Consider the following 26,995-nt stretch of genomic DNA (forward strand, 5'->3'; position numbering starts at 1 on the left):
AAAAACACAAGCAATTACAATACTACCCTGGTTTCACTAAGTATTTGGGGAAACTTAGCTCAAGCTTAACTAATACAGTTCAGATTCAGAAATTTATGCCTAGAGAGAAAAGAGAGAGAAAGCTCTGGGATCTCACCAGTCCAAGGTGCTTGGGTTGCAAAGCTGACAGGTAAAGTTCCTAGCACAACACTGACAAGTGCAGGGTAATGCACCTGGGAAGGAAGAACCAGCGGCACACCTACAGGTTGGGGAACTCCCTTCTCATCAGTGTTGAGACAGAAAAGGATCTTGGAGTCATCATTGATGCCACAATGAACATGGGCCGACAGTGTGGGGACTCAGTCAGGAAGGCCAACCATACCTTGTCGTGCATCCACAGATGCATCTCAAGCAGGTCCAAGGAAGTGATCCTCCCCCTCTATGCAACACTGGTCGGGCCACAGTTGGAGTACTGTGTCCAGTTCTGTGCTCCGCACTTCAGGAGGGATGTGGCCAATACAGAAAGGGTCCAAAGGAGGGCCACCCACATGATCAGGGGTCAGCAGGGCAGCCCTACAAGGAGAGGCTGAGGAATCTGAAGCTATTCAGCCTCCAAAAGAGAAGGCTGAGTGGGGATCTAGTGGCAGTCTACAAACTAGTCAAGGGGGACCAGCAGGCATTGGGAGAGTCCCTGTTCCCCCGAGCAATCCTGGGAGTTACAAGAAACAATGGACACAAGCTAGCAGAGGGTAGTTTCAGGCAAGCCATTAGAAAGCACTATTTCACTGTCAGGGTGGCTAGGACCTGGAACCAACTTCCAAAAGAAGTGGTGCTGGCTCCTACCCTGGGGGTCTTTATAAAAAGGCTGGATGAACATCTGGCCGGGGTCGTTTGACCCCAGTACTCTTTCCTGCCATGGCAGGGGGTCGGACTAGATGATCTCCTCAGGTCCCTCCTGACCCTACCAACTATGAAACTATGAAACCTCCTTGGACCTGCTCATGATGCATCAGTGGATGCATGACAAGGTGTGGTTAGCCCTCCTGACCGCATCCCCACACTGGTGGCCCATGTTCATCTTGGAATCAATAATGACTCCAAGACCCTTTTCCCCCTCTGTGCTGATGAGAAGGGAGTTCCCCAGCCTGTAGGTATGCTCCTGGTTCTTCCTCCCTAGGTGCAATACCTTGCACTTGTCTGTATTGAAACCCATCCTTTTCTCATCCGCCCACCCCTGTAACCTGTCCAGATCTAGTTGTAGCCTGTCCCGCTCCTTCAGCATGCCCACTTATCCCCACATCTTAGTGTTATCCATGAATTTGAACAAGGTGCTTTTCACCTCCTCGTCCAAGTCACCGATGAAGATGTTGAACAGTGCAGGCTCGAGGACCGAGCTCTGGGGGAACCCACTGCCCACATCCCTCCACATCCCTCCCACCACCACTGTCTGGGTGTGGCCCTCCAGGCAGTTTGAGACTATCTGACAGTGTAGGCATCGATGCCATAGTTGCCTAATTTCTTAATGAGAATGGGGTGAGAAACAGTGTTGAAGGCCTTCCTAAAGTCCAGAAAGACCAGGTCCACCGCAACACCTGCGTCCAAGGATTTTTTGACCTGGTGGTAGAAGGCCATCAGGTTGTTCTGACAGGCCCTGCCTCAAATGAACCCATGTTGGTTGCCTCTAAGCATGATCCCCTCTGCTGGTCCCTCAGATGTGCTCCTGGATAATTTTCTCAAAGAGCTTTCCCAGGACCGAGGTAAGACTAACAGGTCTGTAGTTTCCTGGGTCCTCCTTCCTCCCTTTTTTGAAAAAGGGGACCACATTGGCCCTTTTCCAGTCCTCTGGCACCTCACCAGAGCAACATGAGTGCTTGTAAAGCTGTGCAAGGGGTCCCACAATGACCTCCTCAACCACCTGTGTCTCTTCTTAGGGGTGGCAACTAGCTGCCTCCCCTCATCCAGAGCTGGTATTTCTGCTGATGTCTCTGGTGGTGGTGTGAGAGGTGTGTACTTGTTTCTCAGTTCCAAAGGAGGAGTGACCCTGGTAGTGGTTGTCTTGGGACCTGAGTTGACGATCTTCAAAGCATCCCCCAAGTGTGGCTCCTGGTTGATCTTCCTATTGTCTATCTTCACCTAGTCAGGCATCCATGTTTTTCTCTCTTCATTCTTCAGGAGAAGAGCCTGATTATACTGGTCATCCATCTGCTGCTCGTGGGCCCTGATGGCATGAAACCTGCCTACCTGGGCCAGGAGCTCAGTCACCTGGGACTTCAGGGACCTCACTAAGGAGCATACCTTACAGGTGGGGGTGACCTTGCTCCCATTCCCAGTTGCTGGCACTGTACCGGGTAGTTCCTGCAGCCTGGAGCCCGGGGCTCCACCTGAATGGAGGCCAGGGCCTTGGGTTCCATCTGGGTAGAGGCTTCAGTGGTGAAAGGGAAGGGAGCACCATCTGGGGGAAACCATGGAGTACGATGAGTCCCCACCATTGTGTGGTAATAGGTTATGTTACTACCCATGAACTGCCTGCAAACTGCTTCCCCTGTTTGCTGTCCTTGTGTACAGGCTCCCTGGTCACTGGCTCCCTGGTTGCCTGGGGAGTCTCCTTTTATACCCTTTTGGGCCTGGGCTGACTAAGCCCCATTGTTAGGGCTTCTGTCAGGCGCAGGCATCCATCACTCAGCAATCATTCAACAATTAGCAATCACTCAGCAGTCAATCACTCCCAGCTTCTCAGAGACCAGGCCCTGAACACACACAGCCCACCTAACAAAAACTCATTGATTCATAGATGCTAAGGTCAGACGAGACCTCAACAGATCATAGTATCACAGTACTTAGGGTCAGATCATCAGGTCTGACCCCCTGCCCCAAGCAGGAATGGGTGTCGGGATCATATCACCCTATCCAAAATATCTGTCCAGCCTTCTCTTAAAGACTCCCAATGTGGCAGAGAGTACCACCTCACTTGGGAGCCCATTCCAGAGCCTGGCAGCCCTAACCATAAAGTAATGTCTCCTGATGTCCAGCCTGAATCTTCTCCCTAACCATTGAGATCATTGAGTCTGACCCCCAAGGTAGGGGAGAGCAGCACGTCCCTTGGAAACACATTCCAAATTTTGGCCACCTTTGCTATGAAGAAGTTTTTCCTGATATCTAGCCTAAATCTGCTCTTTGTCAGTTTGTGACCATTGCTCCTTGTTACCCCAAGAGGCACCCTGGTGAACAGAGCATCTCCAATACCTTGCTGCACCCCCCCTAATGAATTTGTAGGTGGCCACAAAATCACCTCTCAGCCTTCTCTTGTGGAGGCTGAAGCGGTCCATGTCCCTTAGTCTCGCCTCATAGGGCTTGGCCTTTAAACCCCTAACCATACAAGTGGCCCTCCTCTGGACCCTGTTGAAGCTATCCACATCCTTCTTAAAGTATGGCACCCAAAAATGGATGCAGTACTCCAACTGTGGTCTGACCAGTGGCGCATAGAGGGGAAGTATCACCTCCTTGGTTCTATTGCATGATAAAGTCCAGTTAGCTTTGCTGATGATTTTGTCACACTGACAACTCAGTTCATCCTGTCATCCTCTATGGCTCTAAGATCTCTTTCCACTTCTGTGTTGCTGAGAGGGTCATTTCTGAGCCAGTACGTGTCCTGGATATTTTTATGCCCTAGATGCAGCACTCTGCATTTGTCCTTGTTGTACTGCATCCTATTGTGCTCTGCCCACTTTTTCCAACCTGTCCAGGTCCACCTGCAATCATTCCCTACTCTCTGGAGTGTTCGCTTCCCCCCACAACTTAGTATCATCCACACAACAAACTTGGACAGAGTACACTCCACGCCAACATTCAAGTCACTGATGAAGACATTGAAGAGTATAGTTCCAAGAACTGAACCCTGTGGGACCCCACTACCCACATCCATCCAGGTCAATAACAACCCATCTATTACCACTCTCTGGGTGTGACCCCTAAGCCAATTTGCCACCCATTGGACCATGTAAACATCTATATCACAGCCTCTTAATTTATTTATGAGAATGGGATGAGATATTGTATTGAAGACCTTCCTAAAATCCAGGAAAATGACATCTACCTCTATCCCTGCATCTAACCGTTTTGTGACCTGGTCATAAAATGAAACCAGATTAGTCAGGCATGATCAACCTGCTATGAATCCATGTTGGTTGTCCTGCTACATTATTTTTTTCCTGCTGGACTCCCACAAATATGACCCTTAATAATCTATTCAAAGACTTTTCCAAGGATGGAGGTGAGACTGACTGGCCTATAATTACTTGGATCCTCCTTCCTCCCCTTCTTGAAAATAGGGACCACATTGACCCTTTTCCAGTCCTCTGAGACCTGACCCCACAAGTGCCATGAGCACTCAAACAGCCATGTCAGTGCCAGTTATGACACCGGCCGATTCCTTCAGTACTCTCGGATGCAGCTCATCCAGGCCTGCTGACTTGAACACATCCAGTCCATCCAAGTGACTCTGCACCAAGTCAGCATCGACAGTTGGTGGGCTGGTGTCCCTCTGATGCCCAACTAAGAACCCATTAGGAGATTTATCTTGACCCCTGTTCAAGAACACTGAGGCAAAAAACTCATTGAAGAGCTCAGCCTTATACCCCGTGTCTGTCACTAATTGCTCCTGCTTGTTCAGTAGGGGTCCTATGCTTCCCTGTGCCTTCCTTTTACTCCCTACATACCTAAGAAAAAAACTTTTTGTTGTCTTTAATTTGTGTTGCCATCCTCAGCTCTGTAGTTGCTTTGGCCTTTCTGACTGCCTCCCTACAAGTGTGGGCCAAGTAGGTACTCCTTCTTGGTAGCTTCCCCCTCCTTCCACTACCTACATGCCTCCTTTTTTGCCTTTAGGCTCCCCTGGATTTCTCTGATTAGCTAAGGAAATTTTTTGGCCCCTTTCCCCCCTTTCCCTCACACTGGGATCATCTCCCTCTGTGTCCAAAGGATCGCTTCCTTTAGGATTGACCACCCTTCCTGGACTCCCATCTTGGCAATACACTTATCCTGCAGTGTGTCATTGACTAAACTCCTGCCCCCCAATCTTCTCTGTTCCCTGCCTGTGCTCGTGACGGTGGCACACTGCCACCACAGACCTCCCCCCGCAAGTTGCCTTGTGGCGTCTGGTTAGTGCGTTGTGCATCCTGTCTGCTCTGGTTTTCCTTGCCATGGTAGTGGTCTGGCTCTCCCGACTGGTCCGGACCTTCCCATCTGGAGAAAAAATTGGCTACAAAGTTATCCGTGCCTGGACGATGCACTATAGTGAATTTAAAACGTTGCAAGGCCAGTGCCCAGCGGGTAATTCTGGCATTCGTACTTTGTTTTCTCGTTAGCCACTGTAACGGAGCATGGTTTGTTATTACCAAAAATTCCTTCCCCAGGAGGTAGTATTGGAAATACTCTATGGCCCATTGTATGGCCAGGCATTCCCTTTTCACGGTAGCATACCTTGTTTCTGTGTGGCTAAGCTTCCGACTCACAAAGGCAATTGGGCGTTCACCTTCTTTCCCCTCCTGTAATAACACGGCCCCCAATGCCCGTCCTGATGCATCCGTCTGCACGAACTAGGTGGCGTAATCCACCAAGACCAGGATGAACTGGTAGACATTGTGTGATTTCGGAAGGGGACCTATTATGTCTAAGGCGACCCTGGAAAAGGGAGTCTCAATTATCGGCATAGGTCTCAAGGGTGCTTTAGGTGGCCCCCACTCCTGGGATCTCTGACATTCCAGGCATGCTGCCCCCCACCGATCCACATCCTTGCGCAGGTGTGGCCAAAAAAACTCTTGGGTCAATCTAGCCCGGGTTTTGGTATGCCCCAGGTGACCCCCTAGCAGAGAGGCATGGGACAGCCTCCAGACGAGGTGCCATAGGGGAGATGGGACCACCAACTGCCTCCCTTTCAACTCGCCTCCCTCTTCCCACTGCACCCGATATAGTAACCCACCGATTACCTCGAAGCCTTCCTGCCTCCGAGACGTTCCCTCTCTGGGGTCACTGGTTCTCAGCTGCTGGAGTTCCTGGTCCTCCCATTGAGCTTGTCGAAACTGTGCTGTGCTTACCAGGGATTCCACACTAATGCCTTCCCCGCCTTCTCGACGGGCAGGCTCAGAGTTCTCAGCCGCCCATCCTTCCATTCGTTTAATCCGCCTCCTCTCCTCTTCAGTGGCCCGCACTCATTCTAACACCCGGTAGAAGGGTTCCCATTCGCGTCCTAAAATCATTTCGCAGGCTAAGGTGGGGGCCAAGCCCACCCGTAGCTCACCACGGAACTCCATCACCCTAATGGGTACGTAGTAGCAGCTGAATTGCATTTCCCCGCCTAAAATGCAGGTCGTATTGATGACCCCCGCCTCCTTTCTTCCTTCCAGTGGGGCTAGGTCTGCCCAGAGCAAGGACTGGGAACATACAGTGTCCAACATTGCCCGCACAGCCCTACCGCCTACCCAGGCTGTAACCATAGGACGGTTCCACCCTTCTTCCGGGCTGGTGAACCCCACACTACAATCCATGGGTTCCCCCATGCCTATCTCCCTGCCCTTCTGTCTCGTCGGCAGGTATCCCACAGGACCACGGCTTAGTTCGCTTAGCCCTATTCCACAGTCCTGGGAGATGTGTCCTGTATATCTGCATTTATAACAGACTACCCCTTTGGGGAACCCTTCTTCAGGGCTGACCGGCCTTCTCCCTTACTCATCGAACTTTCTCTCAAGACCCGGAAGCCTCATCCACTCCCTCTCTCCTTCTCTGAGTTAGAAAAGGCCTCCGCCAGGCGCAAGCCTCCTCACTGGACCACGGTTGGTGTCTTCGCACCCATCTCTGGGTGTCTTCCTCTAAGTCCCAGAGGAATTGCTCCAATAATATTTGACCTAATACCCCCGCACGATCAAACTTGCCTGCCGGCAACCATTTCTGCAGGGCATCCCGGAGGGTTTGCAGTAAGCCCCGGGGTCGCTTACTTTCCCTTGGCTTGCAAACCCTGAATGCCTGCTGGTAACTCTCGGGGGAAATCTCTAGCCGATACAAAATTGCGGCTTTGATGGCCTCGTAATCCTGGGCCTCCTCCCTGGATAGTACCCTGTACGCTGCTTGGGCCTTATTGATCACCAGGGCCCCTAGCTGGTGACCCCACTGGCTCCGGTCCAACCCTGTCTGAATGGCTGTCCTCTCAAAGGCCTTGATGTAGGCTTCGGGATCGTCGTCTTTAGTCATGCGGGGCATCCTAAACAGGGCAGCATTGCGCTGTATCCACTCCTGTTGATGCGCCCCCTGTAGTTGTTGGACCGCCAACAACTGCCCAATAGCCTGAACTGTTTGAGTCAGCACCTCCACCTGGGATACCCCTGATAGCTGCATCTTGTTTTATCCCCAGGTGGGGCTCTGCCCTGTGGGTATCGACGCTGTCACTGACCTTCCCGGCCAATGCAGCACTGTGACATTGGTGGGCCTCACGTCCAGTAACACCCTTCGTCAGGTAGCCCCTCCCCCTCGTCCTGCCTGCCACGACTTTGATGTTATGGGTGATTCGAAGGAGGGGTTCAGTGGAGCTCTTCTACCAGAGGGGTTTCCCCGACGTGGGTGTACTCATGGTTGAGGTTTCCGTTGTTCCATGGGGCTCCTACACCCCGTCCACTCGCCAACCGATCACTTGCTGGTGAGATGGTACCTTGCTGCTATTTTGCAGGTCTGCCGGCTGGTAGAGGCTCCTGACTGTCTGGACCTAGGCTGATGGTCTCTTTAAGTCAGCCTGCCTTAGGATCCTGCTGACCCCACCGCTGGCTTGGGTTGTCTCCCTTTTCCTCCCCTGGTCTTAGAAGTAATATTCCTCCGGGATGGGGAGGCTTCCTGGAACAACATTTTGGCCCTGGCAATCCATGGGGGCCACTCTTTCCACCCCTGCCAGGGTTCCCATTTCTTGCTTCAGCTGTTGAGCTGAGGCAGAGCTGCCTGTCTGAGGCGTACACTCCAGGGGAGCCGCAGCACCACCGGCATGCTGCCTGTCTCCTCTCTCCTTCCCTGGCTCCCCCCTGTCGCGGGGTTTGCTGGGGTTTTTAAACATCCTTGTGGCAGCCGCTGAGGCTGCTGTGATTGACTCAGCTGTTCCCCTTGCCGGGAACAGCTGTTTAAACAGCCAGTGTAATGCCGGCTCGTGCGGCTGTAATGGTGACTGCGGCTGCTGCCGCGGTCCCGGCTCCGACGCCGCTGTCCCTCCCAAGGGTAAGTAGCTTGGCCCGGGGTTTTCTTGAGGGGTTGTTGCTGCCCCCCAATCTTCTCTGTTCCCTGCCTGTACTCGTGACGGCGGCACGCTGCCGCCACACTGTCACATTCCCTTAACAAAGGCTTTTCTTGTGAAATTCTCTTCACATTTGTTCCCACCTCAAAGAACAACTGTGATCCTAAAACCAAATGCTGACATAGATGACAGGAAAAAGATTTCTTCCTTGGGACATTGAGGTGTTGATTATGATGGGGTTAATTTCCCCTTTTTCTGAATTGTGTGGTGTTACTCTGAGATGACCATAGGATGAAGCATTTTAGGACTCTTTCTGTATTATGTCATTCAGACAGTAAGGTGATAGGCAAACAAAATGGCAATGTATTATCAGGTCAGGCACCTAAACACAAAATTTAGATCCTAGATTACCTATTGAGGTCCTTCCTAGCCCTATTTCCTATGAAACCACAGATCAGATGCTGCTTAAATGTGTAGGTTCTGAACTTCCCTATGCATCTTAAAGTGCTATTACAGATTAGCTATAAAATATTTAAACAAATTAAATGGTACATGCTGTCATGAAGTTAGCACAGTTTCAGAGCAGTTAGAGGTTTAGGCTTTCACAGACCTGACCAACTGTGACTTGCTACTAGAGTGCCTGGTGAGCAGGGACATGGACAAGTCTACCTTCCCTCTGGGGTGGGAAAGGAGTGGGAAGGAGTGTTATGTAGCTCAGAAGCATAGAAAACACCATGTGGCTTCTTTCACTATGCAGCCATCAAGATGCAGCTGGAACTGTTGGTGAGAAGGTAAAATTATTGAAAAACATTTTTGAAGTGAATGGGAAAGGGGTAGATGTCAAAAGAAGTAAAGAGAAAGGAGTGAAAAAAGACTAAGAATGAAAAGCAGACCAACATCTTGCATGTGTTTCACTTGATTTGGATTGGTCAGAGGAGTGTTAAGTTAGTACTCAGACCAGGGCAAGGCTGAGACCCAGTTGGCTCACTGCATGCTACACTGGGGCAGAAGTGGAGTTAGTACTCACATCTTGGCAGATCTGAAACTCAGCAGGCTCACTGCATGGACTGGGTAAGGGGGCGGAGGGGTGCTAACAGTCATTTCAGATGAACTACATTTCAGTTCAAAGGAATACCTTGGGGGAGGCAAAGCTGAGCTTTGCTGCAGTAGCCGGCAGCATACAGAGAGGCAGGGTGGATGGGGATTGAAATGGCTACCTAGTGCTAAAAGTCAATTGCCTGTGCTTATTAGAAGTTAATTTGCATCTTAACCACTTCCACTGTACCAGTGCCCAGCCAGTCAAGTGCCTGGGGATTCTTGAACAAGCAGAAAATGGGTGGCCTGCATTTGAGTGCTTAGAGTGGTCAGGATATACTGAGGTTGCAGCATTGGGGGCAGGAGGCAGTTATGGCTTGGGACCAGGAACAGCCCCTGGGCAGTAGAGTTGGGGGGGGGATGTCAAAATCCTCCCCCTCCCCCACAGCAGAACAAAGGAGTGCATTTTCTCTCTCCAGAGCAGACTAAGAATAACCTGGAATGACCTGGGCAAAACTAATCAAAGATAACACTTGCGTGAATTGGTATAAGTTTAAAACTTTGGAAGGGTATTTTCGATGCGTTAACACCCATTAGTTGATTAATGTTTCCATTTTAAGTACTTTTATAACAGTTTTAAAGTACAGGCAGTCCTCAGACTTACGACACAAGTGGTTCCTGAAAACCACGTCTTAAGTCGAAACATTGTAAGTCAGAACCAATTTTCCCATAGGAACAATGTTATAAAAGGGGGATTGGTTCCTTTACGATGCTGGACACAGCTGCATCCAGCTGGTCAGTCTGTTGTGGTGGGGGAAGGGGGAGGGGAGGGAAGGGGCATGGGGGGTTGCAGATCAATGCCTCCACAGTGAGGGAGTGATTGGGGCTGGGGCAAGCGCTGCCCAGCTGGGGTGGAGGCGGGGCATGGGGAGTGGCATGAAGAGGGGGTGGAGTGGCTCCCACCACTTTGTGCCACTGGTTTGGGAGCTGCTCATCTGGTGGCTCTCACTGCTGCTCCTGCCACTGGTCCAGGAGGGCATTGGGGAGGCGAGAGTGCCCCCAGATCTGTGCAGGGCCGGGGCTGTGTGGGTTGAATTCTGTGTGGGCAGCAGGAGGTGCTGGAAGTGGGGGCTATGACCTCTTACCATTCGCCCAGCTGGGGTGGGGTAGAGCTGCTGCACTGCCTTTGGACAAGTGGCATGCAGAAGCAGGAGCTGCCCCAGCCTGCCAGCCGCTGCCTGCAGGCAGTCGCCATACCCCACCAACCTCCGGGGGCATGTATCATTCATGTTTTAGGATGATATTCTTAGGGTGAAACCCCTGCCTCATGCATAATTCCTGGACCATCACAGCTACAGCATTGATCTAATGTAACCTTAGAATCACAGGAGACAGACCTGGTAAAAACCTGAAGAAGGTATATATTCCATCCCCATGGCTCAGGAGAAAATAAAATATATGCCAATTGCACATAAAAGATGTTTGACTAACTTGATCTTAAAAACCTCCAGCAATGTCAGATTTCAAAGTCTCTCTTAGGCAATTTAAACTTGGCATGAATAGTTGAAAATCTTCTCATTTGCAATCCTCTTTGACATGACTTGAGTTAAGCTCCCAAATCTTAAGTGACTACCTAGTGAAGATGTTAGAGGGAATTTTTGGAACCCCTCTCAGTCTGTTTGTACAATAATTAAATTATATTTATTAAAGCAAAAAAACCTGGAGACTAACATGGAGAATGGGTGAACCACCATGATTATTTGGCTTGGGAAACAAATGTCATGATTTAATGCATAACTCATGGGAAATTTAAAGTCCTTTCTGCTTATAAGAACCTAAATATGTGAGCTGACTGCTTCATTGACTTGCTCACCAGGTTACATTCAGGTGCATCAAAAAGAAACAGAACAGCAAAATAACTTTGAACAAGATTAGTATGCAAAGCACTAGATTAACTCAAGAAAAGAAATGAGGCTTAGTTCTCTAAATAAGTAAATTCTTACTTAAATTTTAGTCATTGACTGAGAAACATCATTATTACAACAACATTATTTTTATGACCATTGACAAGTAAATATAGAAAACAAGCTAAGACCAAACACTTTTTGGTTCATAGTTCTCTAAAGCAGAGAAAAGAATTCAAATAAAGTGTCACAGGTGGTAGGGCTGGAACTGTGATAAATAGACATTCTGGTTCCATAGTCTGTGTTGACTACTACAGACATAAGGGCACAATGGGCCAGACCCTAGTAGGAATTAATGTGCTTGTGTAGATGAAGAACTGAAAATTCTGGCACTAACAGGGCCTTGTTACACATTAATATTAGGCAGCTCCTGGAGCTCTTTACCCCCAGATTGTCCACACATTATTTGCTGAAACTAGTTTTTAGCATCCTTTTAGTAACTTAAAGTTATGCCAGTCCAGTGCAGGTTGGCATCTCTGATCTGTCTTACCTAGCTCATGTTCCATTAATGTGTGACTGCTCCTCACAGATGAGCCATCCAAGTTCCAGTCCTCCAGCATCCCAGGATTCAGTGTCCTATCCCCCCCCCCCCCGTTCTATGAGGACAAACTGTCCACCTCCCCAACTGTACTACTGGAGGGCGGGGGGTATCTGGCACCAAGCCCTTTCCCCCTCCTGCCCCCAGAGGTGTAACCTTCCCATTCCCAGAGATGCAAACCCAGGACAACAGGTCACAGGGCACAGATGGGTCTGGGAGAGGAATTTAGGGGAGATGGGATGAAACAAGGTGTGGTGCTGGATCAGATTCCCATGAGCTTTCTGGTTCTTTCCCTCACCCCAGCCACCCTGGGAAGCATAACTAGCACCTCCAGATCCCAATCCGAATGAATTAAAACATGAAACCATCTTTAGCTTACTTCCTTTATTTCTTTTTAAATTCTTTTTTTGTTTTGTTTTACTACTTTTTATTTTACCCTTCAGTGGCTGGCTGACTTATTTTGATGACCCTTCCCCATTACCATTTCCATTCCACCCCTCATTCCACCACCCACCCCCATCCCATTCACACACTGCCTCCTAGCTTCATGCTCCTACTACCCCCACCCACCCCCACAGCCCATTTGTCCAACACCCCACCTACAGCAGGGATAGAAGCCTCCATTGCTCAGCTCACAGCTATCGCTCTTAGTTTGGCCCCTGCTCATCAGCCCTCTAGTGACAAGTCACAGCTGTATACGTGGGAGACAGAGAAGACTTATAGCCTTAAGGTATGACTGCTCCAGAACTCAAGCCAGCACTAACACCATTCAACATCTGAACAGCTCAAATGCAATGTGTAACAGGGCCCAGAGTTTGGAATTTTATTTTACACTAGGTAAATGAAATGTCCTTGCTAATGCACCAGAAGAAGGAGGAGAAGGTCCTTTACACCTTTTAAGCTCTATGGCCTAGGAGTTAGGTAAATTGGTGGGGAGCTGGAGTCCCAGGTTTTATACCTCCTTCCTGTCCCACCCCCAAGTTATTTGAACCTGCTTCTGAAATGCCCTAAGTCTTTCCCACCACATGAACCTAGCTAACAGGGGAGCCATGACAACAACATAGGCATGCCCAGGAGGAAGAAAACATAAAAGAGGGGTCTGCTTAGTTTGATGGATGCTGTCCTAGAAGGTCACCTGCTTCTTGCTGTTCCGGGTGAATTATGATCCCTAGGCAAATGCCATAAACAATGGTTATTGGATTAAAAATGGGAGAGTCCTCCTCTCGTGTCTAACTCCTACTACTTGTCTTTTTTCTCTGACTAAAACTTTTGGACTTACCCAGTCTTGCACACATACTTGGCAGATTTTATTTCCCCTAGGTAGCTGCCCTCCTTGAATGCAGCCCTCAGTAAGCTAGCAAAGGCAATACCAAACATTGCATGAGTGCCAAAAACTGCTCCTATGTAGCTATATATTTGCCACTTAGGAGCACAAACAGTAACTAGGATCTAAACCTATCTAATCTAGTGATGCATCTCAAGCAAGACCCAGGAAGTCATCCTCCCACTTTACTTGCCTGTGGTGAGGCCTCAGCTGGAATACTGCATCCAATTCTGGGCTCCATAATGCAGAAAGGATGTGGAGAAGCTTGAAAGAGTCCATAGGAGAACCACATGCATGATTAGAGGACAAGCAAGCAGGCCTTATGAGGAGAGGCTAAGAGAGGGCAGTTAATTAGTCAACTGTACAGTTAACTTCCCAAGTAGACATGTCCATTCTTTCTTAAAATTGAGGGGGGGTTGTTGTTTCCTTTATTCTTACCACAGAACTGTTGTAGATCCTCACTGAGATTCTCAAAATTGAATAGTGCATTTAGGAAATGGATTTTTATTCCAACTTTTATTATGGTTTCCAAAGCAGTGTCAAATCTCTGTCTAAATCGTGCTGCAAGTTCCAACACATACTTACTAAATATGTAAGGAAAGACATTTAGTCTTTTAGATTCTTCATCCTGGAAAAGCACATGCTCAGGGGTGGTAGACTTGGTGGCAGCCTATAAGTACATAACGTGTGTGCATAAGGAACTGGGAGAACGTCTGTTCACCATGGCACCCCAAGGGATGACAAGGTCCAATGTTCACAAACTCCTGGAAGACTGTTTTAGGTTGGACATAAGGAAAAAAATTATTTACTGTCTAAGTCTCCTGGGCCTGGAATAGACTCCCCCCAGAGGTGGTGTAAGAACCTATTCTGGACACTTTCAAGAAACACTTGGATGACTATCTTGCTGGGAGCATTTGGCCCCAGATGACTTTCTTCCCCTTGGGCATGGGCTGGACCCGATGATCTTGTGAGGTCTCAGCCCTAATGTCTATAAAATCTATGAAATTCTATCTCACTAACTAGCTTAGAGTCCTTCTTGTATGTAATGTAGACCAGTACATTCCAATCTTTTATTTTTGACATGCCGCACACTACAGCTGTGGACAACATATCAGAAGGCCTTCTTTTGTTTCTGATATGTTGTCCAAGTTTCACACCCATACAACAGGTAGGGATGACAACAGCCTGGTTGTCATGGATTCTATCACTCATGGATACTTTACCTTGATTATTACTTTCCGTTCCTCCAAAAAGCCAAAGCCAGTTAGATCAAAAGCATCTACTGTTGCATTTTTACAAAGCAGACAGAAGACTCAACATTTCAAAATTAAATAATTTCTTTGTTTTTATTCCTGAGAACAGAATCCTGCTAATTAACCTCTTGATGGCAGCTTTTATTTCATTGTTTCTCAAAGTGTAAATTAAAGGGCTCAGCATTGGGGTGATGGTTGTGAAGACTACAGACAGGCTTGTCCCATGAGAAGTATGAAATGGCTCAGCTTAAATGAATGTTGAAGGAAAGAAAATTTAAGCACACAACTGCTATGTGGGCTCCACACATGGAAAAAGCTATGTGCTTTCCTTCTGTGATACGTGTTCTTATTTTGATCAAGATAATTGGGTAGGATAGCATCAAAATGATGATGATTGTTGTGATTAACCCATAGTAGGAGATCATCAGCAGCTCCAACAGACAAGTTTCTGTGCAGGCCAGTTTGATGACCCGTGGAACACTGTAATAGAAATTATCATGTTTGTTTGGTCCACAGAATGGAAACTGTACTAACAGTATTATCTGGATAATGGAAAGGAACAAAGTCACCCAACCATGCTCCTGCCACCAGGCCCAGGTGTGGCAGAATACCATCTCTGTCTCTCCCCAAACTCTGCTATCAGGCAGATGCCTAATCTGACAATTTGGCACCATGGTCACTGCAGAGGGGAGACACTTCTGGCTGCATCAGCTTTAGGTAACTCTGAGTTGTAACTTGAGTTGGATACATTCCTGAGGGAGGTGGAAACCTACTCCCTCTGCCTATGTGACTGACCTCACACACTTGGGTGGGGTTTTAAACTCCCTATTGTTCTAAGCAATGGGAGGGGGCTAGAGACCCTGTCAGTCTACCCTACAACCAGTGAAGCATTTCAAATTGGTTGGCTGGCACCCAACAATTGCTGGCCTTCATTGGATCAGGTAAATGAGGTCATAAGGCCTATATAAGTTAAGGACTGTCCAGGGGGCAGGGCAGCAGCCATGATGAGAACTCGCAGAGAAGCTGGACCACCTGAAATTCGCGCTCTCTCTCTCGAAACTCATGGTCAATGAACAGCTTGCCTCCAGAGGGCATCTCCACCTGCCTTTGGATGATACTTGTGAGTAAGCTACTTGAGCTCTAACTAGGTATATAGCCTGTGGTAACACAGATGCATAATCAAAGGCTACCATGCCACTGTTTGCTGTAAGGGATTTCTCTGATATTGCTCTACCCTGTACCCTATTCCAAACCTATCCCTGGTAACTAATAAAGTTCTCCTTTGTAGGGAGAGTCATTGGGAGAGGGTCTAGATTATGCCTTGGTATGGATGACTAAGGGAAACCACTATTTGTGCTTCAGACTGAGGAAAGGACCCCAAATTCTTGCAGTGGGTCAAGTAGTCGCAAGGACTACTAGGACTGTGTCTCTTAGGGTCATAGGCCCAAGATCAGTACAGACTCTGGGTGGTAATGGCGTTGGCTTGTGGATTGTGTATGCGCTTCAGGAAGGGGAGCAGCCAGATGTGAGGCACCACCATGGAGGCACTCAGAGCCTGGAAGGTGGTCAGGCTCAGTGAGGCAGGTTGCTCAATAAAGGAGCATGCCCTACTGGCTTGCCACACCATGCACACACTTCGGTTCATAATTGTTGTGTAGTGCCATCATTTATGGATGGCTATATACTGGTCAATAGCTTTCATCACACAGAAAAAGACTTCATCTCCCCCTGTAAAATGGAAGAACATCTGGGAAAAGCAGTTGGTAAATAAAGCAACCTTTCCTTGAATCAGGAATCCTGACAACATGACGGGTACAGTGTTGGACCCATAGGTCACATCTGCAAAATCCAAGCTGGCCAGGAGGAAGTGCATGGGAGTGTGTAGGTGAATATCAAAGATTACAGTGGCAATGATGGTGACATTTCCAATCTGGGTCATCATCTAGACAAACAGAAAAATGAAGAAAGGGAGAAATCTTAGTATAGGATTCTGGCAGAGACTCAAAAAGATGGTGAAATTCTTTTGTTCCACTTAGTATTGTTGTACAAAACCTGGACAGGGAAGATCAGTAACAACCTCAGTCATAATAATAATAATAAAATGCATATATGTATATGTGTATGCCTGTGTGTGTAGTTATGGTGCTTCATCAAGTGTGTCCACCTCGCCCCACATCTTAGTGTCATCAGCAAACTTGGACAGCATGCTTTCCACCCCCTTGTCCAAGTCACTGATGAAGACGTTAAACAGTGCAGGCCCAAGGACCGAGCCTGGGGGACCCCACTGCTCACATCTCACCAGTTTGAGTACAACCCATCCACCATTACTCTCTGGGTGCGCCCCATCAGCCAATTTTTTACCCATCCAACTGTGCAGGCATCGATGCCACAGTCACTTAATTTATTGATGAGGATGGGGTGACAGACAGTGTCAAAGCCCTTCTTAAAGTCTAGAATGACTACGTACACAGCAACACCATCATTCAAGAATTTGGTTACTTGGTCATAAAAGGCAATCAGGTTGGTCAGGCAGGACCTGCCTTTGATGAACCCATGATGATTGCCCCTGAGCATGATCTCCCCTGCCGGCCCCCCCACAGATGTGCTCCCTGATGATTCTCTCCAAGATCTTCCTGAGCACTGAGGTGAGGCTTACACGCCTATAGTTACTTGGGTCCTCCTTCCTCCCTTTCTTGAAAATTGGGACCACATTAGCCAGTTTCCAATCCCCGGCACCTGACCAGAGGACCATGAATGCTCATACAGCCGGGCCAAGGGCTCCGCGATGACCCCTGCCAGCTCCCTCAACATCCTTGGGTGGAGGGCATCTGGACTTGCAGATTTAAAAATGTCCAGCCCTTCCAGAAGATCCCTAACTACATCTGCACTGACTTAAGGCTTGACAGAGCTATCCCTGAGATTGTCCCTACGTCTGGTAGGTGGGGTGTCCCGGTCCCTGTTCAAGAAAACAGAGGCAAAGAAACTGTTAAAAATATCAGCTTTCTCATCTGGCGTAGCCACAAGATTACCGTTTGCATCTTGCAGGGGCCCTACGTTGCCTGGTGCCCTCTTCTTGCTCCCAATGTACTTGAAAAAGGACTTTTTGTTGTCCTTAGTCCTAGACACTAGCCTGAGCTCCATCTCTACCTTGGCTTTCCTAATAGCCCTCCTACACTCCCAGGCCAAGAAGGAGTACTCCTCCTTGGTGATAGCTCCTCCCTTCCACTGGTTGTACGCCTCCCTTTTAGTCCTCAGGCATTGCTGAATGCCCTTGTTGAGCCAAGGGGTTTTCTGAACACTCTTACCCTCCTTGCTTCTCTCAGGTACTGTTACCCTTTGGGTCTGGAGGATCGCCCCTTAAGGTACAACCATCCTTTGTGGACTGCCATTTCCTCTACCTTCTGGGCCCTCAATGCCTCCCCCACTAGTCTCCTAATCTCATTGAAGTTGGCCCTTCTGAAGTCAAGGGCTTTAGCCTTGGTGTGAGGCCTTGGCACCCTGCATTGGATAGTGAAATCCAGCAGGTGATGATTGCTATTGCCCAGGTGGTCAAGGACCTGAAGTCCCCTCACCAGGTCATTCCCTGTGGCCAGGACCAGGTCCAGCAAGGCGTTACCCCTAGTGGGGCTGTGTGCTTCCTGGATAAGGTGAAGGTCCGGTAATACAGCCAGGAACCTACGTAAGCAGTCAGATCTGGCTGTCTGCTCCTCCCAGCAAATGTCTGGGTAGTTTAGGTCACCCATGACAATAACATCCCTTGACCTAACACCTCCTTAAGCTGACTGGAGAAGTCCTGGTCCAGCTCTTCCCCCTGGTTGGGTGGTCTGTAGTAGACACCCACTGTAAGGTCCCTTTCACCATGCCCCCCTTGTAGTTTGACCCCTAGTGTCTCTGCCCAACCCTTCTCTAACCCAAAGCTAATTCTTGATGATGTGAGGTGCTCTTTGACATAAAGCATGACCCCCCCCCACCTTTCCTGTCTGTCCTGTCTCTTCTGTAGAGGGTGTATCCCTGAATGCCCACCTCCCAGTCATAGGTAGGGTCCCACCAGGTTTCTCTGAGCCCTACTAAGTCTGGGTTCTTACAATCAGGAGGCACAGTTCCTCCTGCTTACTCCCCATACTACAAGAATTAGTGTAGAGGCACCTGAGGCCTCCTGAGGGTGCATGTGCCTTCCTTCCACTCCCAGGACAGTTGTGGCCCCCTGCTCCCTGGACATTGTTGCTTACCTGGGCTTCCCTTCCTCTTGTCACCTTGTATGTCGGTGAAGCATCCTCTCCACTTGAAGTGGCCCCTTCCCCTGGCGAAGCTAGTTTAAAGCCCACTGTACGAGATCAGCCAATCTAGAGGAAAAGATAAGTCTGCCCTTAGGGGAGAGGTGAAGCCCATCCCACCCCAGAATGCCCTCCTTACAAAAACCTGGGTCGTTACCAAAAAACTCAAAGCCTGCCTTGTGGCACCAGCTCTGAAGCTGCCAGTTAACCACGTCAATGCAGGCCTCATGACACCTACCCTGTCCACTTACTGGGAGAATGGAGGAAAATACCACCTGGGCTCCCATCTTCTTCAGTTGGTGTCCCAAGGCCTTGTAGTCCTCCATGATGTTATCCAGCTTGCCCTTGGATGCATCATTTGTACCCACATGTACCACAACCAGTGGGTAGCAGTCAGACGGCTTGATGATTTTAGGGACAGTCTCTGTGACGTTGCGAATCCTCGCTCTGGGCATGCAGCAGACCTCCCATGACCAGGGCTCCAAGTGACAGATGACACCATTGGTTCCCCTCAGGATGGAGTCCCCAATGACCAGAACTTCGCGTCTCCTTCTTGGGGTGTGCCTCTACTGAGCCGGTGATGTAGGTCCAGCAGCTTCAATTTCTCTGGGGACCTGTTCTTCTGCCTCCTCTTCCAGGGGGGCCAGGGCCGCATACCTGTTCCTGAGGGGTGTCTGGGGAGCAGGCACAGCAGTTGTTTGGACTGCCCTGGACTTGACAGGAACCTGCTGTCACTGATTAGTTGGGTGCTGTGCATGCGGGGTCTCTCTGGTGGAATCCTGTCCCTGCAGAGAATGGAAATACATATCAATTTCATCCTCTGCTGCCCAGATCCCCCGCTGCATGCTCAACTCGGCCTGGAGCTCTGCCACCTGCCCCTCCAGAGCCTGAAGACGCTTACAAGAGGGGCAGCCGGGGGCAACCTGGCTGCTCATCAGGGACTCCATCCTGAGGGGAACCGATGGTCCAATCTGTCACTCGGAGCCCTGGTCACAGCAGGTCTGGTGTTTGCCCGGAGCGAGGATTTGCAACATTATGGAGACCATCCCTAAAATCGTCAAGCCCTCTGACTACTATAGCAATACCCCATTTGAAAACTAATATAAATGTATTAGGAATATTAAAAATAGAAATACTAATTCTATTATTAACCAAAATGTTATTAATTGATTATATGATCATATTATATTCACCACTTCTGACCACTGGTGGGAGTGCTCTAGCTCTGCCTAGCCCAGTGCATATTTGCCCCCAGTATAGCTGTGGAATCCCCAAACTTGACTCTACATGGCTGGTCAGGATTGGGAACCAGTGGGGTAAATTCTTCCCTTATTTCCTCAGGTCAGTTCCTCCCAAATTCCAGCTCTGGGGCCCTAATAAACAGAGACCAGGGGCTGGATGGGATGAGATGGCAGGGATGAGGTACTGGGGTGCACACTCACCACATAAGGTGTGCTGTGTGGGTGGTAGAGTTATGGGTTGAGTGAAAGGACACATAAGATCAAAGAGCGGGGAGGAAGTAGGCCAAGGGAGTGCTGTGATGCTGTCATTACTGCCTCTGCCACGACTTCCATAGGGTGAGACTGCCACATGCCTTGTTTTTCAACAGGCCTGTCAGAATCAAACTGAGAAGGAGCTGCAACAAAGCCATACCTGCCTTCAAGATGACTTTTGAAAACTGAAGTGCATAGTGCAGTTCTACCAGGCTGTCATCAACTCAAGGAAAAAAAACCAACCTGTCTTATGTGCTATGCAGCATATAAGAGTTGAACTAGAAAGAGCTGTGACAGAAAAGTGTGCCTGCCTGCATAATGTAGAGCAGGCAAGCAGGCCTTTCTGCTGCAGCTCTTTTTAGTTTGATTGTTTACATGCCTCCAGAAAACTGAGCTGTACTCAGCAGTTCTGCACCGGCGGCAGGTTCTTGTGGTGATCCGGCATGGTGGAGAATGCCAGCTGAGGACCACTGCCTAAAGCTTGAAATGGGCTAGCCTGCAGATAAGAAAAGATATCCACACTGCGTTAGTGAACATGTAAGTGTATTGTGACCACACATCCTCATTCACTCCATGGGAAATTCATAGTGCAAGTTTTTTTCTCAGAGTAGAGTGCGCTTCGGTACTACTAAAAATGGAAAAAGTAACTACGTGAGATTGTGGCACAAATTCCTACATGTGCATGATATTGGTGCTAATGATACTACATGCAGATGAAGAAAGTAGAAACTCTGTCCTGTGGAAACCCCTTGATGCATATTGTTGTTTCTGGCCTTGTTTTCCTGGTTAGTGTTCAGCAATAGTTCAAGAAGAACACTGTATAATTTGTCTCCAAGTGATGGTTAGATCATTTCAACAGCTATACCCCATGGGAATGTTCAGTGAACAGAAGTAGCCAGGATCCCCTAACAAGAATTACTTTGCAGAGAGATTTGGGCAGTTCGCACAATATTTAGCAAGGCTGACTACATGTATCTTGAGAATATGTATGTGTTAATTAGTAGAAAGTTGTTGTGGTCCCATTGATGTGCGTATTTTTGAGGGCCAGCGATCAAGTAATAAGATGCTCAAACATAATGACAGTTAAAGTGGCATGATAACCAGAAGAGCAGAGCAGGGAAGAGCAAACTTAACTGAAAGATTTATTATAAATCTTTCAAGTTTAGTAATTCTTCCATGTGGACACTGCTTAAGAAAAGCACCTAGCTTTTTAAAAAATATTTTAAACATTGTTTTATCCTTGGTCTGCAAATTCCTTACCACGCTTCATAGAAAAGAGTGAGCTGAACATTTTTGAAGATACTTCTTGAATTGTTACTGCATGCCATCTACAATGTGAGTATTTTAAAACCACAAAATTAAAGCCGGGCCCGAAATGGGGAAAATATGCAGGAAGAAAAAATCAACGCTCTGAAATTATTGCTATATTGCAGGTTTCGATGAAAGCTTATTTTCTGTTTTCATATTTTTTTATTATATTGACTCCTGACTTCATATGTCTTGACTTCAAATATGATTTATTACTTATTTTGACTTCAAATATTACTGATTTTTGTATAAAGCATTTTCTTACTGTAAGAGAGGTTGTCAGGTAATTAAATGCTTTGCCAATTAATTAAGAAGAATCTTTGAAAAAATAAAACCTTTTTGTTGTTGTTGTGGTGTAGAAATATTTCGTGAAAATGTACGTGCCAGCATTTTATAAAAAGTTTTTTTTTTTTCCTAATGTGGACAAGCTCAAAGAGATTTATAGAACATTTGACGTAACAAAGATGTCTTTAAATTGAATTTCTGGCTACATGTTGCTACAGTTCAGTAGCTGGCTGCAGTTAAGTAGGAATTTTTGAAAGAGAATGAGCTTAGGTCCCATTCCTAAAATGACCTTTGCAGATGATCAAATGTCTATAATGTGAATATGTTAGCATAACAACATGAAGGTTTCGTTGCAGAATATGTAGACATACCCGTATATTGTTCTTTAATTTAGCTACCAAGAGGAACAATAGTAATGCAGAAGTAACATCGTAGGCATTGGCACAGCTCATCAATCAAACCAGGGCCCTGGCAAGTTGTATATGGGTTAATAGTTCCCTGATAATCCCAGCATCAGCCATAACATTTATGAATCTGTACAAGTCTACCTTTTGCTTTCTCTGTGATGCAAAACCCACAGAAAAAGTAAGCCTTAAAAGGCAGGCAATGTGGTAACATGCATGGGGGTGTATTAAGTGCTTAACTCCCTTGGGGTCCATTAAAAATGCCACCCTTCATAAGATGGTTTCAGAAAATGGTATAATACCCTTTACAATCTACTTTCTTCACAAGTCTGACTGCAGAGAAGTCATGGACATATCAGTGTAATTCAGGTTTGTTTTAGGTCATCATTTTACAATTTTTATTAATTATTTGTATTCTGGTAATGTGTCAAGGTCATCTTATGTTGGCTCAACATGCAGCAGGCACATAGTCTGCTTGGAAGAGCTTTAACAACATCCATTTGGATGCAAAATATGTATACCTTTCATAAATTCATATCTCTTAAAATGCTGCCCAGTCTTGATTTAAAGACTTCTGGTAGAGAATTCATTGCAACTGCCAGGCAAGTAGTTCCAATGGCTTATTACCCTCACTATGAAAACACTTACCTTATTTCTAAACATGTATCTAGCATCCTTTTCAGCTAGGTACACACAGAGATGGTTAACCAATCATCACTTCATTTGCTTGTTCTTAAGATAAATTAAGCTTCTTGAAAGGCACTGATTGAATAAATGTTTCTCATTTAGACCTGAGAAATCTCTATTATAGCAGACACGCAGGTTTATGATTATGTTTTTAGGAACTCCCAAGACAATTTGCCACTGGAATACCTTCTTTGGGGATTTTTTGGTAGTTAATCACTTGCCCTGTTAAAAATGTGTAGCTTTTCTAGTTGGACTAAGTTTAGTTTATCTGCCTTTCTCTATGAGAGTGAAGAACCTTTAATAACAAATCTTTTCTCCCCATGAGGTTATCCACCTTCTTTATGATAAACTGAAAGGTTGAGACCTTTCAGTTTTTCACTGTCAGACATTTTCTTTAGCCCTCAATTCATTCCTTGGGGGCAGGAAGGGGGGGGGGGTTCTCTGCCACCTCCCCTGCTTTTCAACATTCTATTTAAAACGTTTGAAAAGTGGAAGGAACTTGACATACTTGCAGATTTAAACTATATATTTTTTGTCCCCATGGATACAGGCTAGCAGGTGATATAAAAGCATTTATTGGAAGGGAGACAAGTAACCAAACCACTGTGACTGAATTCATCCTTCTTGGATTTGAAAATATGCACTCAGTTGAAATCCTGATTGTTAGTGTCTTTTTGCTCATGTATACTGTGAGTGTGGTGGGTAACCTCACAATAATCATCCTCATCCTGACTGACCATCAACTCCAGTCTCCAATGTACATCTTCTTGGGCAATCTGTCCTTCCTGGAACTCATGATCACTTCAGCTGTCGTGCCCAAGATGCTGGTGAATGCCATCTCAGGATCAAAGACCATCTCTTTTGTGGGATGCCTCACACAATCCTTCTTCTACTTCCTCTTAGGGTCCACTGAATTCTTCATCCTGGCAACCATGTCCTTTGACCGCTACCTGGCCATCTGCCATCCTCTGAGATATGCAGTCATCATGAGTGCACAAGGCTGCTTCCAGCTCCTGGTGGGATCCTGGGCTGGAGGATTCTTGATTATTTTGGTTCCCAGCATTCTCACTGCTGGTCTGCCTTTCTGTGGTCCCAATGTCATCAACCACTTTTTCTGTGACAGTGCCCCCTTACTCAGACTCTCCTGTGCTGACACACATCTGGCTGAACTGGTAGATTTCATCACCTCTGCTATACTTCTTTTGGGGTCCTTATTGTTGACAGTGGTTTCTTATATTTATATCATCAGCTCTGTCCTAAAGATACCATCAACCCAAGGTAGGCAGAAAGCCTTCTCCACTTGTGTCTCCCACATTACTGTAGTTACACTCTACTATGGGAGTTCTATCTTCATATATGTCCAACCCAGCAAGGAGAACATACTGGACTTCAACAAAGTGGGGACAGTTCTCAACACGATGGTGACTCCCATGCTAAACCCTTTCATTTACAGTTTGAGAAACCAAAAAGTTAAAGAGTCCTTGAAAGATGCATTCCACAAGCACATCTTCATAAAGATCTGAAAAGCACAGTTATTGATTTTTAAAATTTTTTAATATACTTTCTCAGTAGAAGACTAATGAAAATTAATCTTTTTCTTTTTCAGAGAAAAAAATAAATCCCTGATTTAAAAAAAAAAGGGGGGGGGGGAGGAGTAGAAAAATAAGGAAGCAATGGGGGAAAAAAAGTTTAACATTAGATAACATTTTTTATTTATTCTGGTTAGTGGACAAAAAAAATCACTCTTAAAATGTGTATGCTGTGATTTTGTTTGAATAATGCAACTTTTGGTCAGGGACAGTACTATCTTCCAGCAAAGGTAATTAACTGTGATTAAATGCACATGTAACACTGACCATGGGAGTAAATTGTGCCTGGTCAGCCCAGCCAGCAAGGGGTCAGATTTCTGCCTGCTGCCTAGCCAATGACTCCATAATTTCAGCACCCTCATGTCCCAGACAGCTCCTCCGCTACCCAGTGCTGCCACTCAGAGCCCAAGGCCGACCCCCTCCCCCCACTCCCCCAGTACCCTTTGCCAGCCCCAGGCCTGTTTTAAATTGTTATACCCCAGCTCAGTTTGCAGTTCTCCTGAGCGCACATGTAGATGCTGTGCCCAGGAGTAATTTACTCTGGATCAAGCTGCTCTGGAGTTTATTTTTTTAAATGAATTGCACATGGAGATGCACCTAGAGTGTGTGTGTGATTAAGGCACTTGCTGAGGGAGGAGGTGGTCTAAATTATAGCTCTTTCTCCCCACACCAGGGAGTTGGAACCTGAAGCTCCAGCTTCCCAGCAAAGTGTTCAGGTCATAGGTTTGGTACTATCCAGACCCAAAGCACCCACTGGAAATTTCCAGCTCATAGTTTTCATGATGTCCCTTTTAAGTTCCTGTGTCTAAGTGACCAATGCACTCACCTGGAAAGCCAGAGACTATCCCCACTCCCAAGAGGGTTTGAACCTGGATATCTTTTGTTTCTCACCACTACACTTAAATGGTCACACCACAGGCCAGCCACTGCCTAGTGTACCTTTGCTGGCATTCCTTTTGAAGGCAAGTCATTAACAGTCACTGGAAAATATGGATAAAGGGCAGTCTGGAGGAGAGAAGTTTTTGCCCCACTGGGATAGAGAGCCCAGTGTGCCCTTCCCTTCAGACCAACAGCCATTTTGCTGCTCCCTACATCATCTGGCTTACTGCTCTTCCTCCAGGCTCCACGTTTCCCCACTGGACATCAGTTTCATGACTGTCCAGGGACCAGCTTCAAAAGAAGTGCTGGAAGGAGCTTTTGTAATGACACATATAGTGCTTTGAGTGCTCTATTGTTAATTCATAGACTCAGAAACAAATGAGGGCTAGGGAAAAGAAGGAGTTTGAATTTGAGGCACTAAGTTCTGGTAGTCATAGGTTTTGGTCAGCTACATTTTTTGTACATGTAGAGACCACTGTGTGTCTATCAGAGGTACGGTGATGTATGCATCCTACTGTATATGCCTAGTCTGCATATACAGACAACTGCATATGCTGGCTACATATGTGCAGGCATATAGCATGTACAGACATTTGCTCTGCCATGGGACACTCTCTTGGGAGTAAGAAAGCCCTTGTTTTCCCCAGGCTATTTGTCTCTTGGAACAGGCATTTTTACTTCAGAAGAAAAAGCATGGACATCTGTATACTTGATGCATCTCCTAGAAGAGCAGCAACTCTCCCAGGAGAAACTGTATGTCTGTACAAGACTAAAGAGGAACAGAAAAGGAACAGTGTGTCACCATAGGGTCCTATACCCTCCATAAGTAGATGACCATAACCTCCACAGTATAGAACTGGATGGATAGAAGCACTCCCACACCTCCCACAGTTTAGTTGGTTCCTGCTAAACCCAAACCTTAAAACCAATTGCCTGGGAGAGGCAGCATCATTTCTATTCAGGCTTTATGGCTCATTAGTATCTCCCTGATTCCTGCTAAAATCTTTCCACTCCACAAGTGTTAATGATCCTCTCTTCTTTTTAATTGTCTTGATGTTCCATTATTCAAAATATCCTTTCTTCAGCAATTTGGTTGTCTGTTAGCCTTTCCTGGTTACGTCTCTTCTATTTCACAGATCTGCAGACTGTTTTTAGCTCTTATTAAAATCTTAACTCAAACAAAGAAATGACTGAGATTGAAGTATTTGAGGCTGTGCCAAGATGCTTAAGAAGGGTAGATTTTATTTTATGAATCAGAGAATATACATTTAACTATAATAACTACAGGAGTAATGACACAATATCTATTGACGATTTTGACTATTTTTGTCAGTTTGTTGCTTTTTTAATGGTAAATATAATCTAGAAAATTGGTGACATTCCAATATTTAGATTTGTTCTTGTTTTGATCTTAAACTAAATAATTTAGTGTTAGCCCCTTAGCATATTAATAAAGCATTTGGTTTCCATTTAACCAGAGAAAAATATGCACTGTGCTATACGCGGTGATGTGTCACACCATCTGCACCTCACTTTTCAAAATCCTAGATCCACCTATAGAAATGATTATATATTTCACATTAGACTATCGTTAGTTAAGAGAACAGGGACAACCTGATATGAGAGACTCAAATCCAGGTCTTCCCCACTTCCCAGGTGATGGCAACATTCACAGGCTACAAAGTCAGGCTCCTCTTCTCTGGTTCCTTGCTGGCACCATTAC

At 46.8% G+C, this 26,995-nt stretch overlaps 1 protein-coding gene across 1 annotated transcript in view; it reads left to right on the forward strand.

Moving 5' to 3' along the window:
- The window catches only part of LOC102558946 (olfactory receptor 6M1-like), a 41,833-nt gene extending 17,506 nt beyond the window's left edge, over window positions 1-24,327 (forward strand). The window contains exon 2 of the mRNA XM_019499397.1: window positions 23,355-24,327. Within this exon, the coding sequence (XP_019354942.1) occupies window positions 23,355-24,327 (973 nt within the window). The remainder of the gene's footprint in view (window positions 1-23,354) is intronic.
- Window positions 24,328-26,995: the final 2,668 nt, after the last annotated feature.

This window comes from Alligator mississippiensis, chromosome 15 (assembly GCF_030867095.1).
Source record: "Alligator mississippiensis isolate rAllMis1 chromosome 15, rAllMis1, whole genome shotgun sequence".
In the NCBI taxonomy this organism is placed as follows: domain Eukaryota; kingdom Metazoa; phylum Chordata; order Crocodylia; family Alligatoridae; genus Alligator; species Alligator mississippiensis.